Below are 25,004 nucleotides of genomic sequence, written 5' to 3' on the forward strand. Positions count from 1 at the left end.
GGCTGTGAGTCACGAGAGCTCCCCCAGGTAGAGTGGCCGTGGGTGCTTGTAGGCTGCCTCTGAATGAAAGGAAAGGCAGGACCCTCTGAGCACGAATGAAGCAAAGTAAGAAAGTAAAGGTGAGAAAAGGGAAGGGGATCTGGGAAGAAAAGGCATGACTTGCTGCTGTTGGTTCTCAATAGGTGAGCTCAAAGCACCCCCTCCCCATTGTGCTGGATGCTGTACAGACAGTGGGCAGGCACTGTCTTTGAGAACTTATGAGCTAAGTAAAAGGTGTCTGTGCAGTGGAGAAGAGCAGCCTTGTGCTTCTGAGACTGGCTGAGGGTATTTGGAGTCTGCTCCTGGTTCTGCCCCAACCTCCACAGATTGCCATGGATGATGTTGGCACGGTGTTGATTGCAGTTAGTTAGGTATTTCAAGATCTTTACAAATTGGCACCAAACAAATGTTTTCCATCTTCTTCTCTCATTGTCTGGGCAATGATGACCAGGGATGCCTTTCCCTCCTATATACATAGCATCTAGAGCAGAGAGACCCTGGGTTTGGGTGTATACAGACAGTGCTGATAACCCAGCTAAGAGATGGGTCTGTGAGACAGTGATTGACAGGTGACAGGACAGCTGAGGGGGAAGCAGAAGAGGTTGGTTAGCCAGCTAGAAAGCTGTGGCACGGGGGGTTAGATCCTTTCAAAGTGAAGTCGGAATTACCCGTACCAAGTGTTTCCTCAGTCGCTTGGAAGGAGGAAAATTCCCATGATCGTGGGTTGAAACTGGCTGTAAAACAAGAGCATCCAGTTCAGCAGTTGGCTCCTGATGAGCTGGCTCAAAGGCCTGTGCCTGGCATTGCTCTATGAAACAGTCCCCACCAATTTGGAAGCAGCCCCAAACCAGAAATCTGGGTCCAGGGAGTAGAGGAAAGCCTGATGTTTTTTCTCCGGGTTCTAGGGAATGGTGAATAGGCTTCTCATTTAGAGAACAAAGCTCTCTCACTGCCGCAGAGCTGTCTTTAGCTGCATTAAATTGCCAGCTCAGGTTTCTCTACTCAACATATGACTTCTGCAAAGAGACCTGCAGGCAGAGACTTGGATTTAGAGCTCAAGAGACACAAGCAGAGGAACATTTCTTGCTCAAGCACACAGTGTCTCAGCCCCCGTGACAGGCATGTGCTCCAGGGTTTCACTAGGACATCACGCTGTGACGCTGCAGCCTAGTGCTGTTGTACCCCTTTTGTGAGACACTGGTCTCCCAGAAGAGCGAAACCGATGAAAACTTTGAGCTGTTATGCTGCCATCCCGTGGACAGCTTTTCTATTTAAGCAGTTCCCTCTCTGTGTGTCCGAGTCCCTTCTACTCTACATTCAAAGACTTCCAAAGGCACAAGATGATCTTTCCAACCTCCTCCTGGCTTTGGCCAAACTGTTGGCAACATCAGGAGGAGAAAGCTCAGTGGAAGAAGACAGGAGTGTCGAGCAGTTGAACAGACTGTTCCTCTATCTTTCAGGCAGCATTTGAAGCCTTTAATGTCTCCCCTCTGCCTCGTTATGTCATCCCTGCAGGCAGATGATCTGTGATACTGTCTTTAATGACAAGAGCATTAGAAGGCTCCTTGAATTTAAGCAGGGCTTAAAAACCTATAGGTTCAGCTTGAATCCAAGCAGTTTCTCAGTCTGGGCCTCTGAAGCAGTGCTCTGCACTAATTGGGGCAGCATTCCTCAATGCAGCAAACAGACTTGCCACTGTGGCCTGAGGGAGAATTTGCAGTGATCCAACCTAGCGAGAAAAAGGGTGTGTTACAAAGCTATCACGAGATATTCAAGGATTCTGTGCATATTATGGAATGCAAAGGGTGGTCCTCTTTTTTTTTTTTTTTCTCCTGTTTTATGGAATTCCTTAGAAAAGATGCAATTGGAGGCAGTGCCGGACTTCTACATGACACATTGATAGAACATAGAAAGCTCTAGAGAGTTAAATGATTATGGGTATATTACATTATTCATTGGATAATCCTTTGCTTTGCAGCATGCAAGCTAAGTGGGTCAGGTCTCTTGTTTTGCCTGATGCATTCTGTTCCCAAAGTCCCCATCAGTGGGGTTTCAGCAGCTGGCTCCTTTCTGTCAAAATGTTCCCACAAGAGATCATACTTGAGCCCTCGCCCTGGTGGAGAATCCAGCGCTGCTCCATCCCTGTTTTAGCAGAGACTGTGTGTGAAATCATGTTCTTAGTTTTTTTGCACAAAGTAACTTTGTTTGGTAGAAAATACAGAATGAGTAGCTTTGGAAGGCAACATGGTTGTCCTCTCTGGAAAATGTAGGTGTGCAGGTGGAACAAACGTTCCCCCAGTATTTGTATATTCAGAAGTTCATTGCACGAAGCAGTGGGCCACTGAGCTGCAAACCACTGTACAAGCCTCCCACTACTCTGTAGCTGACTGCATCCAGCAAGTAAGAAACCCTGTATCTAGGTGTCTCTGTTGATCCCTCCTGTCTCTTCGTACATCCTTCAGGGATGCTGGATCCCACCTGGGAGCCAGCAAGCCCCCAGTCCCAGGTCTCAGTAGCTGATCTTGCAGAGAGGAGCAGAGAGAAATCGAGGCGCTACAGTCCTGAGCAGTGAGCGGCCAGGCTATGCCATGCTATGGCACTGCCACAAATAGCTTTTCCCTTCCTTTTGCCATGTCATGTTTCAGCCCTGTCCCAGACACATTTCAGGTGGAGATGGGCTCAACCCATGCAATTTTAGAACTACCTTCCTCCCATCCCTTAAGGTTCAAAACAGTTTTGGATGCAGTGCTGAGACTGGTCTCTCCCCAGCATTGGCAGCTCCGTTAGCAGAACGTGTGTTTCCCTGACAGCACAGTGCCCGTAAAGCCCTGAAGCAGCTGGGGCAGAACAGCAGCTATAACCATCCAGGCAGGCTTTGGAGCCAGGCCCCATGCAAAACCAACCCACCACTGGCAAAATGCCCCTCTGATGAAGAAGCTGCCCCGTAACTTGGGGGGGGCAGTCCTGCTAAAGGCTTGCAGATGCTGAACTGGGAATGTTGCCTCTGCTCGGAAGGGCATCCTCAGCCCCATGGCGCCAGGCAGGGCTGCCAGGGAGCTGCCAGGCGTGGGCTGGTAACAGCAGAGAAGGGCAAAGTGTAATTCCAGACAAAGGGCTCAGTGTTGCGATCCGGGTTATCCCCAGGAAACCCTAAGGACAGAGCAGGCAACATGGCACTTCAAATATGCCTTCAAGGGAGTGCCACTGCTAATTGCTGGCACATCCCTTTGCCCTGCTTGCCATCTGGCTTTGCAGAACAGCAGCTGGGAACACCTGGCAAATCCAGGCAGGGCCTTGCTCTCTAGGGACCAGAGGAAATTTGGTTACTTATTTTGTGCTACCCTTTCTGTTCTGTTGTTTCTGCAGGCATTGCTTTGCCTAGGCTTTTAGCACTCTCTGCTGCTCATTCTGGAGGTCCTGACACTGTTTAGAAATAGACAACTGCCATGTTACAACTGAATGTGTTGAAAGCAGTCATTCACTCCAAAAACTCATCCTGTGTCAGAGCTCAGGAAAGAGCCCCAGACTCCTGCTTTTTTAGGACACATTCCTCAATTTTTCTATCCTTTCCCTGTAGGGAAGAAGTATGTTTTCTGGTGAAAGAAAATTCCTGATGTCAAGCAAGCTTAGTGTAGCTTTCACACTTGATAGCGCAGTGGGGTAAGCTTCTGGTGGAGAACAGCACTTACTTCAACCTGGTAACACGTTAAAACTCCCCTAAATTCACCAACTACACTCTTGAAAGAGTTCAGTCGTTCCAGCTCTCTTCCATGCAGTTGAGAACCTTTGCTGCTTTGTTTGAGATGAAAAGGCAAAAAACTTCCCAAAGCTCTGTAGGCTGGAGAGAAGACCTGGCATAAACAAACACAGAGGGACTGATCTTGTCCAGGGGACAGCAGGAAATAGGAGGGAATGCAAATTTGTGTACAAATCGTTAATGAAGTTCCTTTCCTATGCTGTGTTTGGAGGAAACCCGACCACCATTAGGGTGCCGTACCTTTGGGAGACAAGAACATGGAAAATCTCTTCAAGTTGTCAGGCTGGTTCCACTCATAGTTGTTCATCATGTAGCGGTGGTCACCTGGAGGAGCAGAGCAGTGCATGAGCTGGAGGAGGCGGTTTAGTGGCCTTGAGATGGATGGGAGGAGGGGGAAGGGGAAAGCAGACTGGAATTGTTTCCCTAAGTGCTGCAGGAGAGACAGTTCTGATGCTCTGTCAGTACAGTTGCTCATAAAAATACTTTAAGGTCTCAAGTGTTATATAAACCTACTGTTCTCTGCAGGGGGGTAAATTTGGTTCCCATGTTTAAATTGTTCCATTCTTTGATTCTTAAGTCACTGAACAAACTTTTATGTTATTTCTCCAATTTATTTCTGTGTTATTTAAACTCCCTGGATGCTCTCTGATTATTTGCCTCCTTGCCACGCTACTAAGCAGGTACCTGTTATGACAACTAAAGGAAAGTGGATTCCCTTTGGAGTCTGCTATTAAGCAGGTTTCGTTCCATTAATATAATATTTCTTCCTGGGAAGTTTTTTTACACTAGAAGATCAAGCCGGTTGCAAATGAATTTGTTGCAATGACTCAGGGGGAGTCTGAGTTAATTAAATCCATTAAGTAATTGTGGAGTTATTTCCTTGCAGTCACTAGATGCAGAGTGCTGTCCTCTTTCAAGTGTAACTGCGGTTTGAAAAACGGAGAGCTCTGAAGTTTCTGAGACGCACCTTAAATAACATTTCCCAACTGAGTGAATACCACTGTTCTTCTCATTAAGCAGACTCCAAGCTGTGTCCATTAAATCCCCAGTAAAGTTTCTCAAAGTGCCCAGGTTTCTGGCAATATTTAATTGTTGCCCTGCTCAGAAATGTTTTGGCTCTTGAATCCCATGGATTTCAAGTACCACTGAGGACTTCTGCCATCAGTTACATGGAGGGGGCCCTAATTACAAGTGATCAAGAAGTAGTCATTCTTTATCCAGAGCTGCTAGAACTGAACATGGACATGTTCTTGTTGGGTTGTACAAATGGCCAAGTAAAATGTATTTGCTTCAGGTCTGGCAAAAAACAGCTCAGCAGAGGGAAGGTTCTAGACAAACATTAATGAACTGTTTACGGTGTGTGCTCCTTGAGGCCAGGGACTTACTCTTTCTCTCCATAATGTAGGAAGGCAGCAGGCTGTCACTTGATTCTCATTACAGATCTAAATGTACTCTGGTCCCATGTCACCTTCATTCTTATTGCTTGAGATTGTGAATAACAGGCTGATTCACAAAACCCAGGTGCTGAAAAACATTAGTGTGTTGACCAATAACCGATTCCATGTTGTTCTGATCTCTATGCATCTTTCCAATGGGCTGCTTTTTTGTCTGGGTTTTTCATTTTGGGGTGCAGGGGGGTTTTTTTGGCTGTTTTTTCTCCTCCTCCTTGATCATATCATCTTGCAATGTGGATCTGTCTTTTCTGGAAGGAAGTTGAAGTGATTTGCATGGCTGTTGCCCAGGAAAAAAGGTGGTGTATTAATATGGAAGGAGTGTCTAGTGAGTACTGTGAATTTGAATGAAATAACAGTGATCTTGCAGATCTGCAGCAGAGTTCCTCAGCTGCTTGTGTATGAGATGATTCCTCCATCTTTTCAAGACACACATCCTCCTGGACAGCAGGGTGCAATTTATCCTCACATTACCTATCCAGCTTCTTGACCTTTATTGCTCTGGTATCTGGGGTTCCACAATTATTAACAGATTATATCCTTATAGCAGCCTGGTGAGATAACGATTAATTCCAATCCCTATTACCCTTAGTGCAAGAGGTCATTTCATTGGATTAAGTAACTTGCCCAAGGTTACAGAGGCTGTTTGTGGCAGAGCTGGGAAGTGAACTGCGGTTGTGGAGTCCCATTCTAGTGCCCTGTCTTCCTAAACTTATGCGTGAGCTTGATGCAAAACAAGTCCTTGGAGTGCTGTGGTATTGGCTATGACCTCTCTCTTCACATAAGAAAGATCAACCATCCTTAAACATCCCTGAAGAGTGGGGACCCTTTGGCACTGCGTGTACCTTGAACAGCCTGGCTCAGGGCAGGCAGGAAACAAAGCCCTCCCTAGTGGAACACACAGAGAAGTATGATCAGAGGGAGTTATGCCAATTCAAGTCATAGCTTAACCTGAACACCAAAACGGAGTCCTTTTTAGTTGGAAAAAATCTGTTATTAGATGTTCAGTGACAAGTGCTTGCAGGGATTTCATGTTCCAGCCAGGCAAGCAGTGGCTGAAAGGGGCTGTTGTAAAACAGTATGTCATACCAGCCCAGCAAACGTGCTAACTGACCTGTACACATAGGCTAACGACACGATTTCAAAATCGCCATACTGGGGTGGCTACATTCACATTTCTGCCACTGCCTTCTCCATTTACCTAGTGAGCCACTGAGTTGCCATAGTGTATCCGTGCAGTCTTCCACGTAGAAATTGTCGTGCTAAGCTTGCAGAGGCTTGCTGGAGCCTGGCATGAGGCAGAGTGGCCCTAATGGCCTTTTGTAGGTGGGAAGGGCCACCATTTGCAACCCCTAAGAGAAACGTTGCTCTGAAGTCCCACATAGGACGTGGCTGAACCAATTAAACACAGAAGCACTTAGGGAAGCAAGCCTAGTTTAGACCCTTGGGTCCCCTACACACAAGAGACTTTAAATCCCTGTCAGTTCCACTGGCTCCATCCCCACGTAGGTGTGGTAGGTTAGCTCTGATATTCCAGAATGAATTCCAGCTACAGGTAGTGTTCCTCCCACTTTCCCTAGGTCCTTGCTTACTTTCTCCTCTGTGAGAGCTCACTCCTCACACTTCATCTCCTCTGACTCTGAGCTAGGCTTTGCCCGGGGAGGGAGGGACGGGGCAGGTCTCAGATACTCTACCATTCTCTATGTGGTTCCTCTCTATGAAGTTGCGGCCAAGGTCTGCCTTGCAGATCTTCTCCACGTGCCTCATGCAGACGTTTAGGAGGTCGTCTCTGAGGAGTCCCATAGATGGGCTCATGCTCTCCCCTTCAAGCAGCACACTGTATGTTGGGAGAGATGGAGGGGGTACGTAATTCCGCATCAAAGCCCCAAACTCCTGCCAAAAATAAGGGAGGAGAGGTTACTGAGGAACATAAGAGACAGAGGCTAGAGGCTAGATCCTAGGGAACTGGCTAATTTAGGCTCCAAATAGTATGTAGTGCAAAGGAGAACAGTGAAGATGGAAGGGTCAGACAAACGTTCTGCCTGTGAACTGTAGCCACCTACCAAAAAAAAAAAAAAAAAAAGGTGTTGGCATGCCTAAGTGAATTCTTCATCTGCCAGAGCAGAGACAGCTTCAAATCTCAGGATCGGTTCCTGCCATAAATGTGCATTGACCTGGAGAAAATTAACGCATCTTACTCCAACTTGGGATTTGTTTTTGGGACAAATCCTGTTCTGACAGAAAAAAAAGGAAAGGAAAATGAGATCTCTGTTACCTGCAGGAAGAGCACGGAGTCACTGATCTGATGGATCTGCTCCCTGTTCTCTTTGTCCTCACGCAGCAGCTTTGCCCTCTCTTCCAGCTCATCCACAATTTCTTTCACATTCTCTGATGCAATCTTTTCCCTCTGGTCCAGGGCAGCCTTCACTTCATCCCTCTGCCTCTCCAGGTCGCGGATCAGCTCTTTGAAATGCTGGTCCACTGTGGCTTTCTCATTGGTGGTGTAGTTCTGCAGAGGGAAGGGGGAAAGGGAGGAGGCAGCAGGAAAGACTCAGGAGAAATAAAATATTAAACTTCTCAGGGAGTCACTTGCTAATAGAGGGATAGAGAGGGGGATATGTCCAAGCATTCTCAGCTTTTAGACTGTGGCTATGGAGACTAGCTACATAAGTCTTAGCAGCAGAAAAATTGTGCCAAGAGAAGTAGTACTTGTTCTTGCAATAATTGTGTGTTTGTAAGTAATCTACATGGTCTGCTGTCTTCCTGATTATAAGAGTATATCTTTTATTTCAATTCATGAACTGCACTCTTAGGTGATATTTAAAAACACTTGTGAATCATGGTTCTGGCTCATTGAGAATTTGAGGATCAAATTCTCGTCATGTCAAAGGATGAAAGGTGCTGAAACACTTCTTACAAACCTGATCTCTAGGTCCCTCTGAAATATTCCTCAGGAGGACTGTGGATGTAACTATATTCAGAGGTAAAATTTCTAGGTCAGATTTCCAGTAATAATAGTAATAACAGTAATAATAATAATAATAAAGCAGATGAAAAGGAGAACTGGCAAGCCAATGTGTGTCTACCACATAAAAGGGACAAGAATGGCTTTGCCTGTTAATATTATGCAAATTTTCTGGGGTGTCTCCAAATAGTGTTTTCACTGCTCTATTCAGTTAGGATATAAATTTAAAAAAATAACGCCATTACTATATTCTAATCCTTAGCATGGTGAGAGAATTGTAAAGGAGCCCTGTATCAGTATGTAAATAAGCTGTTCCACCGTAAACCAGATGTTTGTTGGTGTAACTGCATCTTTTCCTGTTGCCTTATCTCTGGGCAATTGAGAGCCTTTCTGGAGTTTATTTTTGTGTGTAGCCTAGCAGGAACAAAGCAGCGCACCTTTGTTTCTGAATCAGATGGCTACTAGTGATTGAAGCAGTTTAAGGGACCCAAAGCAGGGAGGTGCCTTGGATCATTTTGTAACAAGGCAGCGCTGCTGCTTCTTGATCTCCTGCAGGGTATGTTGCAAGATGTCTTCAGTAGGAGTTGTTGTTTCCAAGATTTGGCACGAGTGAGTTTTGGAGAGTCATGAGATAGACTGGGTGAAGGATGGAGTGAGTAAGAGCTGGATATGTCAGAGGACTTGAGGAAAGGGAGAGAGGGATGTGAGAGAATGGAAAAGAAAATGACAAGTACAGGAGAAACCGGGAAGTGAACTTAAGCGAATGCCCCATACACACCTTGATACGGTCCCTCTCCTTCTGCCACTTGTCCATTTCATCTTCTACCTCAATGATCTTCAGCTGCAGCTGCTCCTTCTGCAGTGAAAGCTCAGCCTGTGGGAAGAGGGGAGTCTCATGAGCTGGGGCTGAGGGTGGCCTACTTCAAAGAGGCGCTGTGCTTCCACTGATGCACTTGGCCCTGAACAATAATATCTGGGAGGTCCAGGTTCCTGGCGCTCCTTGAAATGGAGATCATGTGCCGGCACTGAACAAGATCCCAGAGCTACTGGCTGGGTCAAGAGATTCAGCTTCCTCAGCAAAGACAGCGGCAGAAGCACCCACCAACTGGGCTACTGTCATGGTGCCGCTTTTAATCACATTAGAGTCACTAGCTGGAGGGGGAAGAGCCCTGTTTCAAAATTCAGCTGTGTATGCAGTGAAGGGCCCATCCCAGGGTGTGCCTCTGCAGCAAGAACAGTTTTCATGTAATTATGGAATGACGTTTGACGAGTGTTGCAACAGGAGGACAATGCCGCCGGCAGGAATTCTGTTTAGACAGGATTGTGGATTAATTTGCTCTGAATTGAGAGCTTTCATGTTATGATGAAGCTGGGGAATGCTTGGAAAAAATAAAAAACACAAGAGAAGGAGGGAGGAGGTGTAGTCAACCATGCTTGGCTTAGATCAGCAACTTCACTGGGGTTCATTTGCATTTCGTTTTGCACTGGCTTCCCAGAGAAGCTCAGACCAGACAATTGCATGTAAGGCCGTTCATAGAACTGGAGCCTGTGGAGGGCCGGGCAGCTGTGCGCTGGTGTAACACGCCGGTCGGTGTGCACACCGTGTCTCTGGATCAGACCAGGACCTGGCTGCTTAGTAATGCCTTGCGCCGTTAACTCTGGGCAACCCCTCCCTCGGTCGTTCATATTCACCACGTTCCTGCCCAACAGATCATGACAAAGCCTTTGTTTACGCATTTCAAGATCTCTGCGTTCCATGTGTGTACAGGTTAGTCACAACACAACTATAACTACGGGCAATCTGGCTGGGGGACGCTTCCCCTCAGAGCTGTTTAGGAACTACACAGTTGGCAGAAATTATCTGTATTCTGCAACTGAGCTATGTGGCATTAGAAAAGTTCTGAAAATCCGCTATTCATGCAGAATCCTTTGGCAAATGGTTGTATTACCCAAAAGCACTTACTTTTAGTTACAGTTAGAGGCAGGGGAGATGAGGGATGGTTAAATCCACTCCTACAGCAACTAACACAGCGAGAGCTCCTGCTGTTAAAACCCAAGGTGTAGTTCCCACTGCTTTGCCACTTGTCCAAGAACATAATACGTGAAAACCTGGGTCTTCTCTTTTGATCATACTTGCCCTCAGGGTGGGAGTTTAAAAGTTTTCAATTCTCTGTTCAAGGAGTAGAAAATAGGATCACATCGTGAAGAGCAGGCAATAAACTATCAACCAGCTCAGACCAAGGGAATCAGCCCATCAGGGCTCTTGTCTTGGTGCCAGTCACCATAGTGTCTGAACATCCTTTTGAGCCTGAATCAAGCACAGGTCCATCTGAGAGCCATTGATTCTAGCTGTTCCAATTTAGAAAATCTCTATTTGTAGAGGGAAAACAATTTGATAGTTTTATTGCCTTAGAAAATAGAAGAAAGGGAGAGCAAAAAAAGTCAAATGTACTCAAAGGCGCCTCAGTGCCAGAAGAGCTGCATCCTCACATTGTCTTTCGTTTGTTGAGAGTTAGGAGAGCACTGGCCCTCTAAATATTATCCGTACACCCTGAAAACCTTCAGTAGTCAGCTGAATGTAGTCATGAGCTCGTATTCTCCAGGGGTTCAGAGCAGACATGGAAGGGTTTTGTGGTACAGGATCATCGTGGGTATCAAGATGAGAAAATTTGCTCTACTACTGATCAAGAGAATGAGGCAGGGATGCATGCTTTTTTCAAATCTCATGTGCACCATGAGAGGTCCTCTGCATCAAGACACAAAGGTGTGCAACCATCTTTGCACAGCAGGGCAATGAAATGAGATAAAAGCATTTCAGATCCAGATATCCGTCACACTGCAGTAACCAACATGAAAAATTACACTATAATGCAAGTTGCTTCCTTGAGCTACAGAGCTACCTCCAGATGGCATTAATTGTTAGCAAAGTAAAAAGCACATCTGAGCAATGGGAGGTCTTGTTTCCTTCCACATCCCTAAATACCAGGATGTTCTTATGACAAGAATGAGAGTAAAATCATACAGAGGGAATGGATGGATTTTTCTGAGAGGGGCAGACCTTTCACAGTCACACAGACACTCCCAAACACAAAAGGGGTTTGAAAAGAAAGGTAACAGGAAAAAAAATCAGGTGATGGCTGGAAGGTCGTGATACTAATATTATACATTTATCGTACTTTTTAATTAAGATGGGTCACAAAGGAATTTTGGAAACTATTACTTGCTCAAAAGTGATAGCTAACTCATAACAGCTTGTTGCAATATAATAGCCCTTCACCCAGAAAGGTAGTTTGGGTGCCTCTGGGATGGCATGTAACAACTATTTAAGAGAAGACCCACACTACAATTTAGAATGAGAATTATGATTTGTAAATGCAAATTACAGAGATAGTTCTAATAGCTGGAATGCAAATACCGCAGTCATCTAGGTTCGGCTTGGGTTAAAGTGCCCATACGGAGGGCAGAGGGAGACACGAGTACAGACACTAGCAAAGGCACAGGAGGTGAGGGGAGGTGTTCCATCGCGTGATAGTACAAACATTAAAACTAGTCATACCATAGAAAAAATGTTATAAAGAGGTCCAGGGAGACCATGCCCAGGTGACATGGGCACAAGAAGGCAGATTTGGTAGGACTGCTCTGGAGATGGACTACAACCTAAGGGGTTTAGCAAAGGTGATTTCATGATGGTTTTAAGGCTCTCTTTGGTCTGGGGCTGGCTGGAAGACTGCTTTTGCTCTCCACATATATCCTGTGTTACATTTGCAGTATGGTTATTACAGATAATAAGGACACTCAGCTTCTCAGCTTTATTCCCTATGAAGAAACCTCTCTCCTAGCTTTCTTCGTATTTCTCAGAGATTGTTGATCCTGGAAAACCTGATCCCCTTATCTGATGGACCACTCAGAACAAATCCATTGGGTGAGACCTGGGAGTCAGAAGGTCTTACTGAAAGATAATATAGTAGTTCCCATTGTGGGTGAGTCCCTACGGTGCAGAAACAACAATACCAGTGAAGAAGATCTAGGAAATACAGGTTTAGACCATTTGGTTTGACTACAGCAAGTAGAGTAATGCTGGCACTGAGTCTTTGAGCCAAGAGAGGATCCCCTTTTAAAGTTTAACTTAATTAGGACAGTCAGGAGGCGCAAGTGGACGATCAGAGTGTACAGCTAAACATCCACAACTGAACCCAGCCCTTGTGCTGTAAAGGACCTAGAGATGCGAGATTATGAGTCTTGCATCATCACGCAACTCATTTTTGCAAGGCAGCAATACAAGCATCATCATGTCTTAATGCTCTGGGAACCCAGTCCCTGAATCAGGGAACACCCCTGTGTCACCAGCCTGGAAGAACTATGCTAATTACCTGACAGCAACAACCAAATGCAATAATTAAGCTAGAGAAGAAGTGTTTAAACTAGTTGTCCCAGTACAGGGCCTGTATTGGAAATGACATGTCTGAGAAATCAGCAAATTGTTCGAGACATCATTTCTGCTGGTTTTGCCATTACACTTTTCTGTCTAAGGTTTTGTTAAACAGAGGTGGGTGTCAGTGGGCTACAATCTCTGGAGGCTCTGCCAGCATCCTGCAAAAATGCCACTAGTCACTGCAGGAGCTGAGGCCAAAAAAAGCTTTCTGCTTTGCACACTTTGAAGATAATTCCTTACCTGCAAACTGCTGGGTTTTCCCTAGGTTCTGCCCTCCCTGTATAGAGGCATTAATGCAGAATGCAGGCAAACAGGCAAACCTACTCTAAATCAGAATTTGCAGCAGGTCAACTTCCCCAGCCTTCCAGCTAGGAAGAATGTCCAGCAGGTAACTGCACCATCTCTGTGGAAAGAGCATCTATTTTAAGCTGTGTCTGCAGAGCAACCACAACTAGTGTCGATAAGATCTCACAGACACATTGTGCCCTAACCATGCATCAGTGGGGAAAGCCAAAAATCCTTCTACTGGCACGCTGTTTGCTCTCCATGCAGACAGTGAAAGCGATCCAGAGAGGGCTCAGATAGAAATCCCTCTGGATCCATCTCTGTGGACTGATGACTTCAAAGCCTAGTTCAGACTTTGTGAAGTCTCCCCTTTTACAAAGTCACTTTGTTGAAATGAGGAACACCCAGATCCCATTTCTGCACGGCAGTTCTCTGCTGCCTCTTTAAACCTGCTGGGCAATGTGAACTTTTCTTTAAAAGTAAAGAATTAAAGAAAAAAAATCATGTCCTTTTCACTGGAGCTGACCTGACATGCTGAGTACTAAGGCTGTCGCTGGATAGTAACACCAGGTTATTTACAGCTCCGTGACTGCCAGGCATACGTGAAGTTGTCTCATTTTGAGAACAAGCCTGTAGAACAGGTTTTGAATGAACGATAGCCTTTCAAAATGAGGGATGCTGTCTGAAAGGGAGACTCTACTTCTGCTGATAATCAAGCTGGCCAGAGGCTTTTAGTTGGGCGTACAAGCTGCTATTGACAAGTCTCACTGCAGCTGTGTGTGGTTATTACCCAGCCTCACAGACTTTTTCATGGTTGTTCCTTGTACTGATTCTGGTGGGGGTGATACTTCCTTTAAAATCTGTAGCAGCAAACTAATGCAAAGTGGATCTGGGGAAGGCATTAAAGGTTTGCTGGGTAAAATATGCAAATACCACTGGGTGGAAACTCAGGAAAAAAATATCCCTGTCTTCAGTGTCTGAACCCCTGTGCCTTTCACTCCTGTCTGCTCAGCAGCACAGCAGGACAAGGGGGATGGGTGATCTCACCCCAGGCTCCTGAAAAGTGGAAGATGCTGCTGTGTTCTCCCTCTGTCTCGCAGACAGAGATATTAGGCTTTCCACTACTTGCCTAAATACTCTAACCAGTAAGGTGCCTGAATACTGGCTTGTTTGCATTCTTTTTCTCTTAAGCTGTAGTGTCTCTGTCTGCATTGTGGAGCAAACAGAGTTACCTAATTCTACAGAAGGATCTTAAGCTATTCCTTGCTTTCCCAACACTGAAGCACAGTACCTTTCTTCCCAACAGGCCTATAGCAAAGATAAACTCTTCAAAGAGACTGTAACCTGCATTAATTCTCCATTATGAAAACAACAGATGTACCCAAAACAAGCATATTATGCCTTATTATGTGACAGTTTTGTGCCACCAAATTTCTGAGCATCCAGACTGGCAGCCTAAGTGCATCACAGCATAAAACCTCTCCCAGTTCTGCTGGAATGCTCTCCAGAGTACAGCCAGGGACTAGGAAATCCTTGCAGATAAGCTAATTGTTCCTTGACAACCAACGCTCTGTGAAAGGGTCTGTCTGGATACAGCTGTATTCTGGTTACCAGTCCTGTGGCATAGTTACCAAATCTGGAGGCAGTAAAGCTGCCCTGGAGCCGTTCGTATGCCAAGCTGTGAAAACACGGCAGGGAGGGGGTTGACCTGATGTGGGTTTTTTGCTTATTCTTCCTACAAAGGCCAGCAGCACCAGCCACACTTTGCTACTCTTCCAATTTGTGGTCATATTCCAGCTTGCTTGATTTGCAAGACTTGAAAAGAATAGGTGGTGCACACAAGGGACTTGGAAATGTTCATTCCTCTTTGTGGTTCTTGTTAAGGCTCCACCAATGGTGAATAAATCAGGGCTGGGAATAAACATTTGTAAGTAACAGCTATCCTGTTAATTGTTTTTGTCTGAGTGAATACTAACTCAAGTTACAACATGATCAAAACTCGTTGTCAGGAGAAACTTGCGCATGTGTATGATTCATGTTGATAAAGCCCTAAATCCTTTAGGCTTAACAGCAGCAGAAACAGCACAGGAAGTACAGGAACTAAAGCATGGAGCTAATGAGTGGTACAAAGACTCTGAGAAAGGAATCAAACATCACTTAAATCTTAGGTAAAGCCTTCTTTGCTCAGCTGTGGTTGCATCTTTAAAAGCAAGGTGTTCTAGATCCATCCAATCATGGGAAGAAGGCTCTGGACAGCCTTGGTTCCTCAGGGAGCAACTGTTAACTGCTTTTCAGTAGAGACAGCTAAGAGGAGTTGGACGACCTTGCAGACACTAGACACAGCTCTCTGAGAGTTAGGCATATGCTACGTTCAGAGCTGACATCAAAAACACAAGAAGAAGCAATTATGAAACAAACAGCAGGGCTAGCAAGCCCCGCGGCAATTTCTTTAGGAAAGACTCTTGAGACGTGGGAGAAACCTTGTCTGGTTTCAGCAAGTTGGAGATGATATTGTGAGAAAAGACCAAAAATTTGCACAGGAGGACAGAAATCAGCTCTAGATAAGATCCTCTTTCAGCCTTATGAGATAAATCTTCCCAGCACCTTAAACTGTTCTTCCAAGTTAAAGGTAACTCAAGAATTGAATTAAACTCTTCTTCCAAGTTAAAGGTAACTCAAGAATTTCCAGTAGCGGGTACTTGTATTTGCCTGTTCACCACATCAGAGCGCTGGCTTGGGCTGTGCTTAAGACTGGGATTTAGCAGATCTGAGTCTACCATGGACTGCCTGTGTGATTCTAGGTAAACTGTTTGACATTACTGTTTCATTGATCTCCTTTCTGTAATTTCTCCTGTCCAGTCTAGTCTGACATGGACTGTCTGTGTGATTCTGGGTAAATTGTTTGACATTACTGTTTCATCGGTCTCCTTTCTGTAATTTCTCCTGTCCAGTCTGCTTAAATCAGAAGGTCTCTCAGCCAGGACATGCTCTTACTATGGGGATGTAGAGGACCGAACATGGTGAGACCCTGATCTTGACTAGAGCTAGTGGAATAATCGTACGTCCACCCAGAAAGTAAACAGCATGAGACTTCACCAGAGTTAGTGGAATAATCGTACATCCACCCAGAAAGTAAACAGCATGAGACTTTAAGCAAACAAAGGTGGAAGACTTTTCATTAGAGTGAGTGCTGTTTCGCATACCAGCCTCATCTCCTTAGATGTCCATCCTCTGAACCTATTGTAGTAACACTTCAGGGGAAATTATAATGTTTTGTGTTTGCACCAGGATTTTTTCTTCATCTAAGCTTCAAAAGACTCTTCCCATAGGTGGGGCTTGACACTATTATATTTGTAACAGGAAAGAAAAGAAAAACAAGAGACCATAATCTCACTCTAAGCAGCTGAGATGGCAATTTTCAGTGGTAACCTAGCAGCCACTGGTACAGCCAGCTGTATTCTGGAGGTCCTGAACCTGAGCAATGCCCCACCTTTCTGGCTTCAGGTAACACTGCTCAAACACTGTCAAAACTTGAGACAATTATTTGAAAAGTTAGCATTCAGGCCTTTGATTCAGCTTCTGCTGAAAGTCAGGGGTGGAACCAGGGGTGGAAACCACATTGTCCACCTCCCCCAATCCAGTCTGCTATGCACCACCCATGCTGTGCTGCTGTAACCAGCCAGTTAGGAGAGTGACAATCTCATTGCAGCAGAACCTGGGCAATATCAGCTCTCCGCTAAACGCTTCCCATCCACCACCCCTGCATCCCAAAACTACATTGCAGACATGATTTTAGAAGAGACTATAGGCTCGAGAGCAAAAACTGTGGTGTAATATTGAGGTCTACTGGAAAGACTGATGAGAACATGCAATAAAAAGAGCATTACCTCTTTTCCTGCTTTCTCGATCTCCACTGTCACTGTGCTGTGGTTCTTGTGCTCCTGGAACATGCACAGGTAGCAGATGCACATCTGGTCGGTCTGACAGAACAGCTCCATGGTCTTCCCGTGCACAGGGCATTTTCTTGCTTCAAAGTCCCTGATGGGGTCCAGGAGCTGGTGGTCCCGGAAAGCTGCTCCCTCCAGGTGGGGCTTGAGGTGCAGCTCGCAGAAGGAAGCCTGGCACACCAAGCAGGATTTCACTGCCTTTTGCTTGTTATCGATGCAGGAATCGCACAGAACATCCTCGAGCTTCACCCTGGGCCGTGACCCAGCTGCTCTGTCAGGTTTGTTGAAGGTGGATCTTCTCAGGTCCCCTGTCTCCACCAGAGGGAGGGATGGTTTCTTCAGGTCCCCCATCTGCCCCCCAGAGAACAACGACTTTCTCCCTTCCCCTTCACTAGGCAGGAAGCTCTTTTTGGAATCCAAGGAGAAGAGGGACTTCCTGAGATCGCCTTTCTCTGCAAAAGAGAGGGGTGGTCTCCTCATGTCTCCTATCTGTCCACTGGCATATTGCATCTTCTTTGAATCTGCTGAATCCATGCTGAAGTAGGTTGATCTCTTCTCATCAGACGACTCCACAAACTGAATGATGGGCCTCTTCCAGTCACTTCCAGAGAAGAGAGAGCTCTTGATTTGCCCTGTCTCCAGAGAAGCACTGCCAGTGCCCTTCATAGGTTCCTTTTCACCTCCGCTGGGGTTTGTGGTCTTCTTTGCTTCGTCTTCTTTTTTGGGGGCAGATGAACTCTTCACATCCTCTGGCTTCCCAGTGGTACCGTTTGTCCTTGCTGCGCTCCCTGTTTCCATCGTCTAAACAGGGCGAATTGGCTTCACTGCTCAGTCTTTCCTCTAGTTCCTGTCTCTCACCCCTCTGCGAAGCGGGTACGTCTGCCGGTCGTTGTCTCAGCAAGGAATGAGGGTGGAATGCAGGAAAGTTTCTGCCCAAGTGACGCACCTGGAGCTCCTGCAAGGAGGAGGAGAATGCCTGGATTATGCTAGGTAGAGGCAGGGAGAAAGAAAGAAACAGACGTTACCAGGGATCAGAAGCTACAGCTGTGCATCTAATTATACAAGGCAGTCCACACCCAGGAACATTCTTGTCTAACCAGGTTTGGGAGGAAGGGCTGTTTATATACATAGAAATGTTGGTCTTTTTTTTTTTTTAAATAATTTTCATTAAGAAGTAGCAACCAGTTCGACCACTTGTTTCAAAAATAATTTTTCTCGTTGTTGCCAGGAGCTGAGGTTACCTCCTTGCAGAGATGGGCAGGTTTGGAGAGACCATGAGATGCTGAAAATGGGTTTGTTAACTGGGTCATACACATGCACAAAAATAATTATGGTTGTAATTAAAATGAATACCTAGAATAAAGCATTCTTAAACCGGGTTCCCCTGGGGGCTTACTGTATTCAGTAGGACAGGGAGGGGAAATGTATGGATAATACTGGGTTTAAAAGACCCTATTATCTTTATTTTGAATTTGAAGTTGTGTTTTTACAAGGTCCATCCATTTAGACCTGGAAATAGCTCAACCGTGTATCAGAAGAACACAGCTGACCTGAAGTAAAAATTGGCTAGTCTTGTTTTTCCCACAGGCCATGCAGTCTCCACTAATATGACTAGCAGAATAACAACCCCATTCCCTGTTTTATTGCGTGTTCTCACTGAGATCAGGGTTCAGGTGTATCTTATGTAGCTCTTCCCATAAATGTCCACTGAACTGAGAGACATACCTGTAACACACCTGGAAGAGGAAATATTGTACAGCTAGATGGCCAAAGTATTTCTTGCAAGAAAAAAAAAGGAGAGCTTTAAAAATAGATGTCTCCACTAGTTGTATTCATGGGAAATGTTTAGCTTGTTGGAATCACAGATTTCAGAAGAAAAGGGCTCTTATAAGCACTGGTAAATTCTATCAACTTGAAAAGGTTGACCTTCCACTCATATCGATTTAACATAGATTATATTGTGAATTTCAGTGAGATTGTTCTGAGATTAATATGTAAATTAACCATGCTTAAGATTTGTACTTAATTTTCACAGAATGCAATGATGGTGTTGCTGGAGAACGGGATTTTTAGCCTGTAATCATTTCTCATTAAAAATCTGTAACAAAACCCCTGCTGGAAGTGTCCTAAGTAGTGGAGGAAAAATCCAGGTCTGCATTTTGCAGCTCTTTTTTAGGTGTGGAGGAAATAAAGTGCAGCCCAAAACAGGAACAGCATACATTTTGGATCTGATATGAGAATGAGATAGCCAGGAAGCGCCTGTCTTAGAGATATGGGTTCTAAGGGCTTTGGCTGTTCAAAATGAGAGAAAAGGAAAAAGAGAATTTTTTTTTTTTTTTCTCCTCAGCTCAAATTCAGTTGGGAACCCTAGCTCATAGATCCAGCCCCTCTTACCGCCTGTATGTCATTATGGCTCTCAATGAGAAATTATTCAGTACACACTGTTTTTTTGGATAATAGTTGTTGGGAAAGGCTGTGCCCTTTGCAGTAATTTCTATTGGACAGGTTTTTTAGTAATAGGACCGTAGTCTTTTGTGAGTCAGAAGTCATTCTCTGGCATAGGAAAGGGTAATGCTAGTTTTTTAAAAACAAATTTCATAAAAGAGAGAGATTGGCTGACATATATGTGTTTCTTTCCCCTGGATTCCTGGGCTGAGCTGATCTTTATAACATCAACAGTTCTACAGATCTCCAAGTAATTAAAAATACTGGAGGGTGGAGGCGCCTGTTCTCACGTGTACAGAAAAGACTCAGCTCAGCAGAGCTCTTCCAAGCTAGCATTAATACTTAAGAAACAAAATAAACTTATATGAAGAGGTCTAACCTGGGAGAAGGTAGCCTTGGTTTATCTTGTTTTCCTGATACTTTGTTAAAATTTTGGAGTAGGCAAGGCAGTAAAAAGATTAAGGACTGAATTATTTCATCTTGGTTTTACTGACTCAAGCCAGAGTAAATGAGTTTAATCCAGTTATTCCAGGCAGACTCGGGAGTAACTGGGCTCAGGAGGATGTTTATTACTGATTCTTCTGTTCGTGCAGGAGCACAGACAAGACTGGGACCCTCCAGTAAGTCAGGTTACAGCTGTGCTTTGCATGACCTGCCCTGATGCCAGCCATGGCTTTAGCTCCTCCATTTGTTGCAGTACTGGTGAAGTAGGGCCGTACTTGAGATGCAACACGTTGTCATCTCTGTTATCTAACGCTGCTCCAGTCGTCAGCCTTCATGACAGTCAATAACAGAACATCCATAAGGCTGCCGGTTCCACTTGGGCTTTTGAATAGCTTGGGTGGCATCTCTCCTTGTTGCTTATTTTTGGGGAATCCTCAGCTTAAATTCTCCGGGTCAGATAGAAAGAGGGAGGTCACGTGCAGATGCTGCACAAGCGGGGCCAAGTGCAAATGGGATTTCTTGAAGAGGAATCTCTTTGCCAGCAGTCTGGGCTGACCTTCCCTTGAGTCTGTGGAAAGAAAGAAAAATCTGTCACTTATGTGTGCGTAAGGAGTATTCCCCACTGCTGCCAGTCACTTGTGCGTAATGCCACTTTCACTGGTCCCCTTTCAACCTCAGCTCACTCTTGCAGCATCCCACATGCCTGCCATTAGTGCCTTGGGCACATCCTGCTTGCAAACACTTGTGAAACCAGGGCAGGCCCCCGTGTGACCAGCGAGAGCTAAACCCATCACCACTGCTGCCACGCGTCCTGGGACTGAGGCTTTGCTCCGTAGCCAAAGGCCAAGCCCACTCTTTACCCCAACATCTGTCTGCGCTTCATCACACCTCATCATGTCTTTTTCATGCCAAAAACCTGTTTGCAGTTGGGGCCCATGTCTGTCTTGTTGCTTCTGGCCTCTCCTGGGAAATCTATTGTTCACACCTGTCTGAAACTTGAGGTGTGCATGTCTTATTGGTGCTCATAACCGCTGCCAATGCTGGCTAATTCTGCCTGGGAATCCCAGGAGGACTACTGGAGTTAAAGGGCTGTTTGTTAGTCAAACGGTAGTTTGTTAAACAATTTGTGCTTCGATTCCCAACCCGATTTAGAAGACTTGTGTGCACATGTGTATCTCGGGCAGTTTAGGAGCCAAAGTAAAGTACAGACTGGATGTGTCTTTATTGCAGGCTGTATGTTTGCACCTCCCGGAGGGTGGCTCCTGATTTCTATAGCATGAGTTCATGCTTGTGTAAGCGTCATCTGTGATTTTTGCACCAGGTATCCCTAAATTTCTTGTAGAGGACAACTGTCTCCTATCTAGTGCAGTGCGTCAAGTCGATCACACAGCATGCCCATGTCTATGCCTCTGACTCAGAGCATACACCCACGTTTGGCATCTGCAGTGCCTTTCATCTGAAAACTCGGAGCGTTTTTCAAAGGTTCACAAATTAAACTTGACAACACCTTTGCAAAATAGGTCTGGGTTGCTAACCCCATGTAGCAATTAGGGAAACTGAGGCATGGAACTGACTGAAATTTTTCAGCTAAATGAAACCTTTTTTTCTGAAATTGCTATGCAACCTTTGTGCTCATTCTCTTACTCTTCATGACTGTGACCCCTCTAAATCCTTGGGGTTTTTTTAATACTCCATGATGCTTTTGTTCTTGTTTGAACATTTTTTTCATTGTGTATACACCAGGAAGTTTGGGTGGTTTATTGCTTGTACTGAAGTGTTTCCACTATGCAACGTGCTGTACAAAAGTCTTCATGGGTAGGTACCTAAAAAAAAAAAATTTCCCCAGGATGGAAAAAGTAAAAAAAAAAAAAAGGGTCAATTTCAAACTAAATAGAATAGAAACAGTTAAGCCAACCCTGGGGCACTCCTTTAGACAGGCTCTGGAGCAGAGTTTCAAACACCAGTGACTGATGAAGTCATGGAGAGTCACAGAGAATTAGATCAACCAGCCCATGATTCACTGGCCCCAGTTCTCACAACAACTCCAACCAAACTAGGAGCAGGGAACCTGTCTGCTAATTGCCTACTCTGTGCTCTACCCACTAATCCACACTCCCTTTCACATCCTACATATTTTCAGTCCTTTCTCATTCCTTACACCTTTATATGAAACAAGTCCAGAGCTCAGCAGATGTTATGCTGAAATGCATGCAGGCTATTCCTGCTACAAGAAAGCACAGGAAATCAATCCATCAAGCATGTAGACACCATTGAGCAATGACCATGCATTAACCAGCTCCCAGCGCAACAGCAGAGCAGGCAGAACGAGTTCAAGGCTTCGTGTTGCTTTCACGCGTATCAGATTCAGTCAGCAATGCATCTAGATAGATCGGTAGAGCTATCCTGGTATAAAGCACATGGGGGAAAACCAGCAATGCTGCAGGTGTGCTTAAAGCAGATCTACAGATACTCTCGGAGATGTGATTTATACAAGAGAGACTCAATTGATATGGCGTAAACGGAAGTTCAGATATTTGTGACAATTTGGGCTCACTGCCTCCATGTGATAGCCAGCTGTGTGCCTCAGAGTGGGTGATGAAGAGAAGGAAAACAGAACCAGGAGGGTTCTGTTATTTGGGGGGTTCATTTTCACCTTAGGGGGTATGCTGAATTGAGAGCTCAGTGACAATGGTCAGGACCTGGCTTCAGATACCACGACTTGGATTTTTAGGGTAGCTGAAATAGCTCCTCTAGGGTACCATGGCAGGCCAAACACAAGCTTCTCAGGGCTTAAATTGGGCCTGCAGGCTATGAGCTGGACCATGGGGAATCTTAATTATTGGAACAAGTTATTAGGGTAGTGTGAGCATCTGAATAGCTCCTCTAGGGTACCACGGCAGGCCAAACACAAGCTTCTCAGAGCTTAAATTGGGCCTGCAGGCTATGAGCTGGACCATGGGGAATCTTAATTATTGGAACAAGTTAACATGCCTGTTGTGTAACAACGATACTCGGTGAGCCTGCAGAAGGAGGGTGATTCACTGAAGAAGCAAGAGGGTGTGTGACTGGACAAGGGCATCAACTGGAGGATATGTGCTGCCTGGGGGAGGACCCCTTTCTAGTGGTTATGCTGAGTCTTCATCTTTGAAAAGGCTGAAGGGGAAATTGACTACTCAGCATTAAATTCATGTGGAGGACAGGAAAGGGAATACCAGCTAAAGAGGGAAATCTCTTTGAATTAAAGGACAGTGCTAGTGTAAGATCAAATAGAGTAAATTTGTTCATTAAAAAATATAGGCTAGAAATTAGAAGATGATTTCTAGACATCACAGGAGCAGAGTTCAGGGATGGCCTTTGAAACAGAGTCTTGGGCACTAGGATCCGAACTGGATTCAAGATGAGCTTGCTACAGTCATCAACACGTTGCATAACAGTGTATGGATGATACTGCATGCCTTCAATATGCTTACAAGGCTTGTTGCACCATGTTCGTATTGTTTTTAATTAATTAGTTAAGCTTGTGTTTCAAGGCTTCAGCTGGTTGCTTGTAGAGGCTAGGAAGGATTTTTTTTTCCTTCCTCTTTGATGATTAACTTGGTTTCTGTGTCATTGGTTTTCAGTTTTTGTTTTCTTTTCCACCTCCTTTTCATGCATGGAGATTGGCGCAACCTGAGATGGGGAAGTCGGGTGGAGCTGGTTGCACCTCTCAGGTGTCTGCTCAGCACTAAAACACAATCTCCAAATTTGGGATCAGAAATATTCCTTAGTTGGATTGGCAAGGACCACTGGAGATGTTTTACCTTCTGCTGTAGGATGACATTCTCTTTTGGTTTCTTTGCAGCGTGGTCACTGGCAGTTTTCAAATCGTCCTCACTAAGTGTGCAGATGTGATTTCATGGATGGTTCCCCATGTGAACTCTCCCTAGGAGACTGATTCTGTTCTTCTCCAACCTGTTGATAATCCTCTGAAGTGCTCTGGTATCTTTGGGAACAAAGCATACTGGAAAGATAAATATTGTTCATGTAAAATTGACAGTTCATATAATCTTATGGGTTTGGGGGCTGTAGAAGAGGTAGTAAAACATTCCCTGCTTTGTAGCTGGCAGAACTGACTTGATTGCTGTCTGGATAGCTGCAACAGATTATAGTCCTTCCACAAAAAGATTTGGTCCTAGGGTATAGGTGCTAGCATGGTCTATAGTTCCCAGGATCACTTTGTGTACTCTTTTTGTGAGGATGCTTTTTTTTTTTCTGATGCTTGGAAATTATAGATTTTAGCATAATTTGCTATTGTCCACAGCAGCAGCTTAGGTCTCGTTCTCTACAGGTTTGCACCTCAGCAAAGAAATGCCCTGCATCAAACTCTGCAAAGCAGGGAAATGCCATCTCATGCCTTAGTCCTAAGGCCTGACAAAGTTGAAAAATGTTGCTTTTCCAGTAAGCAAAAGGCAGAGGCTGGAAGTCCCCAAACAGAGACCTTTTTGTCCCTGTCTCATTGCTTAAAAACTTTTCTTCTCTAAAGTCTATTTTACTGATGCATGAGATACAGTTCCAGTAGCTGAGCCACTGAGGAGGTTCCTGGCTCAGTGTGTCATGGATGGAAAGGCTACTAGGGCATATCTGGGGAGGGCTCTTGGATGGTCCTTTCCTCCCCAAGCAGACGGCCAGTTTCTCTCCTCTGAAGAGTTGTGCTGATTAAGCTTGTCATACAGCTACATCTGGAGACCTAGAGTGGGAGAGAGGTGCTGTGGGATGGAGCCCAGGCTGGGAAAGGGTTGAGAGTACCACTGGTAAGAATTTCATTTGTGGTGCCCAGGCTGGGAAAGGGTTGAGAGTACCACTGGTAAGAATTTTATTTGTGGTGGGAGAGACTTGACAAGTCCACGTCGTCTGCTATAAGCAGGCTCGACATTGCACAGCTGAGTCCTGAGGCTCTGTGCTACTGGAGCTGGAAGAAGCTCTTGAGTTTGGTGATGGATGATAACAGGTCGTTATAAGGAAAATCACTACTTGTTCCTCCTTAGTAATTTTAAAGGCCACCCCCTCTCTGCAGTCCCATGGTTCCCTGCCCCTGCTCTCCAAGCACCCATGCTCCTCCACCTCGGTAGCTGTTTCCCAGCTTCCCCGTCAGTGCAGAGTCTCTGCCTTGGCAAGATCAAAGTCCCAGCTCCCTGCTGAGGTCTGGGAGTGAAGACAAGTGAAGCTGATGGGACAGGGTGTGACTCAGTGACAAACCTGG

At 45.2% G+C, this 25,004-nt stretch overlaps 1 protein-coding gene across 1 annotated transcript in view; it reads right to left on the reverse strand.

Annotated features, from left to right (window-relative positions):
- Positions 1-17,674, reverse strand: part of TRIM29 (tripartite motif containing 29) — a 22,347-nt gene extending 4,673 nt beyond the window's left edge. The window contains exons 1-6 of the mRNA XM_010079764.1: positions 16,817-17,674; positions 8,991-9,086; positions 7,523-7,756; positions 6,942-7,140; positions 4,037-4,120; positions 714-773 (exon numbers count right to left, since the gene is read on the reverse strand). Coding sequence (XP_010078066.1) covers positions 714-773; positions 4,037-4,120; positions 6,942-7,140; positions 7,523-7,756; positions 8,991-9,086; positions 16,817-17,674 — 1,531 coding nt within the window. The remainder of the gene's footprint in view (positions 1-713; positions 774-4,036; positions 4,121-6,941; positions 7,141-7,522; positions 7,757-8,990; positions 9,087-16,816) is intronic.
- Between the last annotated feature and the right edge of the window lie 7,330 nt (positions 17,675-25,004).

This window comes from Pterocles gutturalis, unplaced genomic scaffold (assembly GCF_000699245.1).
Source record: "Pterocles gutturalis isolate BGI_N339 unplaced genomic scaffold, ASM69924v1 scaffold22949, whole genome shotgun sequence".
Taxonomy (NCBI): domain Eukaryota; kingdom Metazoa; phylum Chordata; class Aves; order Pterocliformes; family Pteroclidae; genus Pterocles; species Pterocles gutturalis.